This window comes from Solanum stenotomum, chromosome 2 (genome assembly GCF_019186545.1).
Source record: "Solanum stenotomum isolate F172 chromosome 2, ASM1918654v1, whole genome shotgun sequence".
NCBI classification, from domain to species: Eukaryota; Viridiplantae; Streptophyta; class Magnoliopsida; order Solanales; family Solanaceae; genus Solanum; species Solanum stenotomum.
In genome coordinates this window covers 7,501,223-7,513,022 of record NC_064283.1, presented here as the reverse complement: position 1 = coordinate 7,513,022, position 11,800 = coordinate 7,501,223, and the positions used below count along the sequence as shown (strand labels likewise).

Here is an 11,800-nt window from a genome sequence, read left to right as displayed (position 1 = left end):
TATATATTTTATTTATTTTTTTATTATTATTATTATTTTTTTTTATTATTATTATTTTTTTATTATTATTATTATTTTTTTTTTTATGACAAGGGAAACCCGCAGTCCCTACCTTTTGAGTGCGCACAGGGTAAAACCCCCGCTCCTATGAAATAGCTCGCAAACCACATAGGAGATAACCCGCACTAGGCAACCCTGGTGTGACGAGCTCGACCCAAAAGGTAAACCCCTTGCTTTTGCTGGCAGGAGATTTCAAACTTGAGACCTCCAACATGAAAGTCTTAAGCCCAAACCATTGGGCCACCCCGAATTTTGTTGCCTATTTTTTAGACTAATCATCCAAAGGCATAGGTCTATAATTATAAGTATCACTTTATATTTTATATGGAGTGACACGTAACAACACTTTTTAGTAATTTTCATTACGGAGATGAAAAAAATAATTGTAATTGAACTTGTGAAAAATATATTTTGGAGTTCATTATTTCGTGTTGGTTGTCTTTTGCAATGGGAACACAAGGGTCAGGCAGAATATTATTGTCGAATATATAATATCATAGACAATTTTGACTAGAAACATTTCTCATTTGCTCTTTTGTAGAATAATTAATACAAAAAATTGCCCCTATTGTCCTTTTTTTTAAGGACAGTTGTTTGATAAATAATCACCTTCTTAATTTTTCTCCTTCCATCATTTATAGATCTTTAGACCACGGTCCAAAAATCAATCCCTTCTAACAAAAAAATAAAATTATGACAAATCAATTAAAACATTAGACCTCGGTGAAAAAAAAAACAAATTAGATGATAGACGATAATTTATTATTTTATCAGTTTCAAGAGCTAGGTGCACAATTTTTTAAAATATAGCAAAAATGAAATAATAGCGGACATTTGAGTAAATCAGCCTGATAAATTCGCAAAATAAAAAAAGACAAAAAGTAAATCAAGAAGAGTAATTATTGTCTAATTAATACCTAAACCACTGCAGATTTACTTAAGGTACAAAGTACTCATAATTAAGCTGTCAAAAGCTAGCTAGCTAGTTATAGATGGGCATTATTAATTTAGGATCTTGTACTAGAGAACTTGAATTAACCCACATAACAAAAAAAAGCAAATTAAAAGAAAATGAAATGAAAAAAGAGTGAGGACATTTTGAGAAGATTAAACCCCGTACTCCTAGCTCTCTGCCTCCACGAGATAAGAGTAAGGTCTACATACACACACATTCCCCATATCCCACCTTGTGGGACTTCAGTGGATATGTTATTGTTGCTAAAACTCGTACATAATAAAACCGAGTTTTCTTTTTGTTGTTTTTGTTTTCATGAACTTGAAGCAGCTTCCTCTTGGATTCTACCAAGCAATTGATTAACAGAGTCAGCAATTTCATCTGCAGTAGTTAACTGGCACCCTTCCTCTAACTGCTCCATATTCCAATTTCATGCACACAAAATTCATAATTAGAGAAATAATCAAACATAAAAATAAAAAAAAATAAAAAAAAGCAATAATAGAAAAGGAAAAAAAATATACTTTGAAAGTATAAAAAAAACATTTTCTACATTCCTTTCTATCTTTGTACCAAACTATTTCCTTATTAGTTGGTTTTAAAAAAAATAAAACATCATAAACACATTATAAATGATAGGTTTAATATCATATGCTTTGAAAATCTCTCTTCTTTTATTAAACTTGGTGTCTAGTCAAAAATGACAAATTAAATGAAAAATCGAGAGTACATTATTAATGTAATAGTATAACATTTGTATTGGGTTGTACTCGCACTTTCCTTTCTTGTCACCTTTCTATATATAATTTGAAATAGTTTAATTTCAAGAAAATTCAATTCATTTTAACTTTTTTTAATTTTGTATCAAATCAATCAATGTCACGTAAATTGTTATTAAAAAGTAGGAGTAATTACTTTATTATGAGTAGTAACAAGTACGTATCTTTTAAGTGACATAATAATATACCACCGCTGTATGTAAGTTAATTGACTAAAAGAGGAAATAGTGTACAAACCTTGAGACTGAGTGAGTAAAGAACCATGTGGTCAACAGTAGTGACATTGAGATGGAGGACAGTGAGCCAAAGACATTGAAGCCCAGCTACTATTTTCAAGAGCTGTTTTGGCCTTCTTTTTGATAGTATCTTGAGATTGGCATGACTCTCCGCCATGCTCACTTCAATGTCGGCCAAAGCCGACATTTTCTCTGTGGCTAATGGAGAGTCACATGATCCGGCAGCAGCAGTAGATGCTGGTGCTGCCAGAGATGTACTCTTGGAATGAGTTGAGTACTGCGGAAACGCAAAGTAATCAGCAAATAGTGGACTTGGTGATGAGCCATGATTATCTGAGTGTTCTTGTTTTTGAGAATGGCTTCTCTTTTGTGCTTCTAGGGTTTGAAGATGGTGTTCTAGCTCCTTCACAAAGTTTATGGCTCCTCCAATTATTGATGCTTGGTCACCCTGAAATTAATTAACAATAATTTCCTTTTATATTTTACCAGTAATTTTAAAAACTGAGAAAACAAAAGAGACTGCTAAGAAACCCCACATAATTTAACACATCGAACCGTGTTAGAAGGGCGGAAAAGGTTCATAGCCGAAAAAAATCATATATACAATGTGAATTTCTATATATATGTTGAACCTCTAGCTAAAAATCATGTTATCGATATCGCCACAGATAATTAATAAGACTAGCTACATAAATAGTACAAAAACAATTAAACATTTTCATCTAATACAAAGTACACTAAGTAATAAATGCAATAAATCATGACATGAATTTTTTCAAAAATCAAATCCCTTCGTATGAAAACTTTCTAAAATTTACTAGTAGTTCAATTAATTCATTTCTTTTTTGGGGCAAAAGACAATTAAATTTGTTAAAAATAGCTAGGGGGTGACGATCCTTTTCATGTTTTTGTCATTTTTACATTTACAAAAAGTTCATCAACTTTATGTAAAATGTAAAACTCAAAATAAAAAATATTCATGTAAGAAAAACGGAGAATAATATATATACCCTTTGAACATACGAAGGTGGCATTAGAGATCGAATAACAGCAAGATACTCATTCATCTGTTTACGCCGGTTCCGTTCCACCGCAATGTGAGTCATTCTTTGGTTCTCCAATTCCTCCTTGTTTTTACAACTTCTCGTCCGTCTTCTTTTCCGGCGGCCGGAGGTGGCGGCAGATCTGACCGCCGCCGCCGGAATTTCAGCCGCCGGTGACCCTTCTATAAACAGCTGATGATCTTCTATTGAAGAATTTGGATCCCAAATGTTGTACTCTCTCGCATTGTTGTTGTACATTAGTTCTGGTGGCGATGATGAAGATTCTTCCCGATTATTATGATCCAACAAATTTGTAAAACTCATTTCTCCAGCTCCTCCTTCGCCTTGTAATAAATCCAACTCATAATTATAATTAAAGTTACCCAAATTATTGTTGTAGTACTCTTTGCAACCGTACCCAAATGTTTCTTGATTGTAAATCACTGTTTCTAATGCCATTTTTTTTTATTGACCCCAAATACCCCTTTTTTTCTCTTTTACTTTATTTTCATAACATATATAGACAAGAAAAGTTGTTTGAAAGGCTAAGAAAGAAAAAAGAGGACCAACAATAGGAGATGAAGAAGAGAAATAAATATGTTTGTTCCAAAGAAACCTAACTTTAGATTGGAAGTTTCAAGCAAAGGCACAAACACTAGAATTCTCGAAAGACTAAAACAAATATAACTTTTTTCTTTCTAGCAAATGAGCTTGTGTTATATATAAGAGAAGGAAAAAAAAGAGCACTGAATTTAACCTAACAAAATGAACACAAAATTATGTCACACGTGACACTAAGCAAGTTGGAAAAAGAGAGAGAAGATGTTTGCGGAGGGGAGGGGGTAGTGAATAGTAGCTCCTGAATATGTGTACTGAGAAAGTTTGATGACTAAAATGGTCCCCTATATAGATTCACAAAGATGGTGAACATAACATGGGACCCAACCATACAGGCCAAAGACAAATGACATTAATAGTAGATAAATAATTAAACTATGTACATCTTATACAGTGTCAATATTTAACGAAGATGGTGGTGGAGGGTTATCTTTAACTAGAGCTTTTAGGTTTGAGTCTTTTTGTGTTCGTTGTCGTTTTTGTTATGAAGTATTTTATTTTAAATTTGGGACTTTTTGATGTAATTTTAAATTTAATCAAATTCTAATATTTTATAAAAATATTGAAGCTCAAATGGAAAAAAACATGTTTGTGCTAATAGTACGTACTCGCTTACAATATGGTTTTGATTCCATTCTAATTTGAATTATTAAGGGTATTATATAGACGAATCCTTTAAAATTATGAAATTAATACTATTGTCATTCAGGGCGGAGCTAGAGTGACTTTAATTAAAAACGTGTCTTTGTGTTAAGAAATATATAGTAATTGTTTTTTTAAAATATCAAGTTATTCAAAGAATATTTATAAATAAGGCTTCCTAAAATAAAATAATAATTTTAAAAGTAAAATAGATAACCAATTGTAACAGATAAAAGTGATTTGATTATATAAAAATTTCTTACATCGATAATATATATACCCAGGGGCGGAGGCAGCATATACTTAGGGGGGTCATCCAAACCCCCTCGGCGGAAAATATTACTATTTATACAATGTTAAAATTATTTTTTAGGTAGGTATAATAGAAGTCGAACCCCCTTCCACTAGTTCGTGTGTTTACTTCTCAGATTTTGAACCCCCTTATTAACAATTCTGGCACCGCCACTGTATATACCTTAATCTCCATATATAAAAAAATAAAATAATATATATATATACTTGCACCTAGAACTTCTCTTGATGATAATAACTTATAGAAGCAAAACTTGGAAAATCTAACCAAAGTCTTTCATCTCACTTTGCGAAAAATGGTGGAAAGTACAAGAACAAGTTTTAAGAAAAAACTTAACCTTTCTAGTACTGTTCAATTATCATATCTATCTATGGTCACTGATTATGTAAATACTTTTTTTATAAAATAATTAATTGGGGGTTTCTGTGAAAGGGGAAATGTAGAAGGAATTATAGGAGTAATTAAATCCACAACAATCGGAATTTAGGTGACCATACTAAAAACACTATCGAACAAGGCTGAGTTCAGGTAGATAGAGTCCACTTTAAGTATAGTAAATTAAAGTACCATTCAACATTAACTCACTAACCAAGAAACTATAAAAAATGATATGGCAAAAGGAGTACCAATATTGATCTTGACCTCATGTATATTACCCAAAGATTGAATAATTGAATATGATTAGGAATAATGAGATTATATATGTACAAATAAGAGCATTAATTGAAGTGGATTGTCAACTATGTACAATCAAACTGAAATTAAAATTGGGACCAATGATATCGTCATTTAATATCCTAAGGGTTCGTTTGGTTTGAAAATGAGTTGTGATGGGATAAGTTATGTTGGGATTAGTTATGATGGGATAAGTTGTGTTGGGATTATTTTTTATTGAGTGTTTGGTTTGTTGTATTCAAAATAATAAATTTTAAGAACAATTTATTTGTTTACAAAAATGCCCTTCATTAATGTAAAAAGTGATATAACAAAAGGGTTGAAAGAGACATTTTTGTCATTTACCTATTTTATTTCGGGATAAGTTATCCCGGGATTACTATACCACCCAAAGAGAGGGATAACTTATCCCGGTACTAATTATTAATCCCGGGATAAGTTATCCCGAACTTGCCAACCAAACAACAAAATAAACGGTACTATAATTTAATCCCGGGACTATTTGGTATTATTCCTCACACCAAACCACCCCTAAAAGTTATACCCAAGTGGGTGCATTGTATGATATATGCAAAAAAAAGTTTAGCCTAAATACTGCATAGCTTTGGTTTTATTTGGTCATAGTTGGACCCTGTCCCATAACAAATGAAAGAAAGAATCTAATGCTGACGAAAAGTTGATGATAGCTCAGAGATTCTACCAAGATCTGGAAAAAAGGGTTCTCTGCATCTAGCTTGCTTGTATTTGAGTGTCTATACTCTACTATACCATGTAAGAGAGAGGAAAATAATAGCGATGGAGCGAGAATTTAAAATTTATAACTCTAGTCATAAGTAATAGTAACTTGTTTTAATCACTAAGTTTGCAACTAAAATATTTATTTACATTATATGAATTTTTTAACATAAATACATGCTCTAAATAAAAATTATTGAATGATCCATATCTTCCTCTGCGTGTAATTAGTTTTTACATCATTAGTGCAATTTGATTAGTTGTAGCAATCTGTTGTAGAAGGTCAATTTCATCTTATAAACATTATTGTGCGGAATTTAAAGTCAAAATAGAAAAAAAATATTTCTTTATTTCCTAATTAATTGTTATATGAAAGTCAATTCCCCTTATTTTAAAAGTTTAATTAGACTATATTAACTCAATATTTTATATTTAAAATTTAGATATTTTAAAACTATATGACAAGGACTACTTAATATTCTAGAAAATAATTTTCAATTTCCCTATGCTTAGTTCGTCAAAATATTTATGGACTATATTTTCTCCACGAGAACACATTCCTTTAAAAATGAGAAAAATTACTTTCGTAATGAAAGAGTAGAGAAAACAAGTTACACAAGTGACATTCCAAGTTTATTTTCTCCTCCTATCCACCCGATCCCTCCACCCTGCCACCCTCGAATGTGCACCCACCATCTCAACGTTTTGCTAGATAACATATAAATGCTATTGGAATAATGTTTTCTTGCTTACTTACTAAATAGTAAAAAATAAGTAAGAAACTCATTTATTTTTCAAAAAAATATTTTCTTTATACAAAACATTTTCCTTTGTACAATTTGTAACTTTTCTCATATTGTTTTTGATAAACATATTTTATAATGTTTATCAAAAGTTTCATAATTTGAGTCTCGAAGAATGAAACATGATAACTACTATGGACGGAGACGGAAAAAAGAAGTGGTAAATAGTAGTATGAGGTGGCTCAGGTTGGTTTTTGGAATATATATCAGTTGAAGCAGAGGAATCCATGTGACTAATCAACAGAAACAGAGTACTCTGTTTATCTTCTACGATGATGCCTCTCTTTCCTTCTTACTTTCCCAAGACTCCTGTCCTCTTTTCTTTCTTCAATCAAACTAATTAATTAACCAAATTACATTAATTAATAAAACATTCTTTAGCTTTATTTTAACTAATTAAATTAAATTATCTTGTCTTAACAAGACATTCTCTCTAGGGTTTCATGTTTTCCTCGATTGCCCTTTTCAATGGAATATTAATTTGGCTCATTTCCTCTCTAATTAATTCTTGTTTCATTCCTTTCACATCTTTTAATTAAGGGACACAATTTGAAGGATAAAACCAAAAAAAACAACTGGCAAATACTTCGAATGTATCATTAAATACAATTTTTAGCTGTTTAGGCTTGAAGAGGTGATTAGCGAGTGTGATTAGAGATAATTAGTGCAACTTGATTTAAGAGTTAGATTTTTTTATTTTTTAATTTAAAAATGTAATGTGTATGATTCGTTTGTGATTTTCTATGACGAAAGTCATATGGATTCTTTTCTGGAAAATTACTCTTCCTTGTAGCAGGTTTATGTCCTTTTCCTATTATTAATTATTAGAAAATTGTACTTTTGTAATTTGTGGTCTGGATCATTGTCCTTTTTGGCACAATTCTATATTTTTTGTGAAATCAGTTTTGCCTTGTCACAAAAATCATAATAGTAATTTTATTTTATTTTTTAAAAAGGAAAAATTGTCGTGAACAAATTTCTGGTAAAGCTTAAAATAAGAAAAAAGTGGAAGTGGAAAGTGAAGAAAAAAGAGACATGGAAATAGAAATGGTTTCTGAAATGAAGGGGACTGAACATGAACTAGAGAGATTTCAAACAATAGCAATAATGTAGTAATAAGCTAAACATTGTTAGTGATCAGGTCTGTTTGGCTTTGAAAACAACCATAATAATAGAGATTTGAAAAAAATAAGATGTATCGTATATGCAAATTTTATTTTTATCTTGGGAGACTGATATATAGTTTTCTAATAGACCTATTTGATTTAGAATTCACAATATATTTTTCAAAAAAAAAGAAAAGAAAAATATAAGGGAAAGTGACTTTTTGCATCGCACTTCAATCATATAACTTAAATTCGTTCACTTATATGTTTTTTTTTAATTAGTCAATGCTATTTGTGAGTTATGAATTTATGATAGGTATCTGAAAGCTGAGTTTATTTTTGATCAATAAGTCAATTTATAAAGAAAAGTGTTATTTTTGGCTGTCATTATATACGTAAGTAGGTCTTTTAAAATTTTGCATCGTATTTTTCTTCTAGTCTGTTTCAATTTTGCATAGCACAAAGTCATAAATTCAACACTCTTTTTTTTTTTTATTCCGACATTCTCATTTTATCATTAATGATAGTTTCTTATAAAAATAATATAATTTATTTAAGATCATGAAATTTTAAAAAGATATTTATTATGATAAAAAGACGTTCAAGTCAAACTAACAAAATTTAGAAATATTATTGATAATCTTAAGCTTTGTGTTGAAACTTCAAACAAACTAAAGTACATAAATTGAAATAAAGGAGTATATGAGAAAAAGAAAACGACTCCAAGAGCCCTAAGGCCCCAATGAATTAAGAGACTATATCCTTTTTATCCTTATTAAACATCAAATTACTAGTTAAATTAAGATTTGTGTTATAAAACAAAGACTATAAAATAAATAAACTAGAGACAAGAATTACGTTGTCTCTAATTTGTGTTATACATTAGAAAGAGGCCGATAAATATTAAGTAATTGTCTATTTGAGATATGTTGTAAATTATTTGCCTAAGTTATCTGTTTTATTACAAATCTGAGAAAGTTAGATTCCAAGTTATTTAACATCTGCTATTGATTTCAAGCTTCTCTAGAAAGTTGTAAAATGAACCTCAACAATATAATATATTTATAACAATTTGGCACCTTTTTATGGATAGAGTTACAATACTAAAATATTAAATTAGTATTTAGGTTCTGTCACCATTACAAACACTACTAAACCTAGCCTTCTTTTCATGTCTAATTAAGCTATATACATATCTTTAATTTTAATACACTAAAAATTTTAATTGTACCTATCATGTCCTTGTTATGATTACAACTCATCATCTAATAAAGAACCAAAAGAGACCTTACTTTAAGATTAATCAATTGTTAAACGCCAATAGCATGTGTTGTTAGCGCAAAGCACGGTCAATGCTTGAAACTAATTAAAACCTGCATGGTCATGTGGGTACGTACACATTAAATATATTTAATGCATGTGTTTAAGCTAATTAATAGTACTGTTTTAGAAAGAATAAATATTTATATATAGTTCCTATGGACTAGCTGAAGAAATTCTCAAGTTAAGAGCCTCAAATTCTGGGAAGCTGCTTGTTTGCTCTTTTGTTGGCATCTGTATGAAGCATATTCTTTGTTAATTACAAGAAATAATTTATTACTATTAGTTTTAATTACTTTAATTGTGTCATAGTAGAAATTAATATAAATGATCAGCTTTTCTTGATCTTTGAGTTCAACTAGGGCTTGTTGCGAAAAGGTGACGGTGCAAATAACATAATCAGATCTTGAATTTATTGGTTCTAAATTCTAGAAAAAAATACATCTTACTTGATTTTAGATCATTTATTTATACATATTTATTTATTGTATATCTAAATATAAATATAGGTTTTAACCAACGTAGTTAGAACTTAGAACTCTAACTTTGCCTCCGAGGGTTATTTTAATGTAATCCAATTAGAAAGGAGGAAAATAGCCTAATGCAATGCTATAGTCAAATGGGAGTATTGTTTTATTTTCTTTCTGTCTTTTATGTTAATACTAATTATAAGTTAGGATTATGGGCTAATTAACGTACTTTTGGCATGGTGAAAGGTCCTTTTTAAATGATGATGGAATTGTTAACCGTCTAAAAGTTTTACTGAAAATGTGGGTGATGTATAAATGCTATTTTAAAACTATTTGAAAAAAGGAAACATATTATGATATATTTTACTTTTACCATGCCCTTGCAAGTACGGGCCCAACAAATTGAGATTTTATGTATAAGGAATACAGAGTAATTAAATGTCATTTCGTAAGTTTCATTAAAATATAATTGGCAAAATACCAGTTAAATGAAGGGGAAAATAAAATTGAAAAATTAAAAATATTTGCTTACAAGCAATACAACGAAGAATGATAGAAGATTCTTTTTCGGTGATCCATTTCTCGGTTGCTTGCATACACAATTCATGTAAACAACTGCAAGACACATGTTAAGAAAACATGACAGCACCAATAAAGTTAAGTTTTTTGTGTTCATATCAATCTTAAGATCAGTTCCACATGTGAACAGGGGCGGAGCCACCGCGGTTCATCCGAACCTCTTTTGGCGGAAAATTATATTATTTATATATGATTAAAATAATTTTATATGTATATGTAGTAGATGTTGAACCTCCTTCGACTACTTCATGTGTCTGTTTCTACAGATTTTGAACCCCTATTGAAAATCTTAGCTTTCTCTGCATGTGAAGAACCTCATATCATGAGTCCCACATGTTCTGTTATTTCTAACTTTCTCATTAATTAAGGTACAAAAGGAAATAGAAGTTGGTGTTGGTGATTATGCCATAACAGAGAGGTTATGTTAGGGGGCCAATCCAAGATCTTAAGTGCCAACATTACATTCAACACAAAATTAAGGAGATGATGAAAAGATCTAAGAGTACGTGTGATGTCCTTAATTATTTTCATTTTATACTATCAGTCCAAAATATTTGATCCTTAAAAAAGATGCACAGATGGAGAAGAAGCACAATTTGAATTTAACAATCCACTTTTTGAAATGTCAAAATTGTAGCACTTCCAATCCAATTCATTAGAATTTCCAAAATTGTGTTTTCTTGTTAACAGAGATGAGAAAAGGGCAGTTTTTGTTAAACAGAGAGATATGAATAAAGAAAGCTACAGGGATTTGGCATGAAAGCCACCTGTAAAGTGTAACTGTGAGCGCGGGCAGTTTTGAGTCTTTGGTTGGGGGTTCGAGCCCCACTGGCAACAATTTCCTATATAGATTTTTCTAAATTCTTTTCTCAAACAATAAAACAGAAAATTGATGATTGAGAAAAATAAAAAAGTAGTGTCATACTCCAAAACAATATCTGACTATTAATTTCAAAATAGATAATTGTAAGTAACAAAAATATAGTGTCATACTCTAAAACAACATCTCACTATTGATTTCTTTTGAAGCATTCAATAAAACTTTAAACGCAAAATATTTTTTTAAAAAAAAATTAGGGTTCTAATTTTTACTACCTACTTCATTGCTACGGCTTGTTGTCAAAGTGCAGACCTCTGCCCCGGTAAGTATTATTTACTCTTCTCAGTTCCTCCTCGGCTCTCCCTTTTCTCTTTTTATTTTTTTATTTGTCTTTACATTGTATGACAATTTATTCAAAGATCTTATTTTAATCTTTGATTTTAAGACCGTTCCACGTAATAATAATTTATATTAATTAAGTTATTGTTTGCTTCTCGGAACTTCAACTTTCAAGGTAAGAGTGACTCAAGGGTGAAGCAAGTAAAACCTTTCCTTTAGGTCCCAAAAATATTAATGGTGAATTTAATAATTTTAATTTTACTTAAAATAATATTGAGATTATAGAAAAAAAAAAAAGTTCAAAATC

The 11,800-nt window shown here is 30.2% G+C and overlaps 1 protein-coding gene across 1 annotated transcript; it reads right to left on the bottom strand.

The window, feature by feature from the left end:
* Positions 1-942: 942 nt before the first annotated feature.
* On the bottom strand, positions 943-3,885 carry LOC125856560 (transcription factor bHLH94-like). The gene is made up of 3 exons (XM_049536132.1): positions 3,041-3,885; positions 2,032-2,478; positions 943-1,427 (listed from the first exon to the last, which is right to left on the bottom strand). Exons 1-3 carry the CDS (start codon positions 3,530-3,532, stop codon positions 1,329-1,331), a joined length of 1,038 nt encoding a protein of 345 aa, XP_049392089.1. The 5' UTR covers positions 3,533-3,885; the 3' UTR covers positions 943-1,328.
* Positions 3,886-11,800: the final 7,915 nt, after the last annotated feature.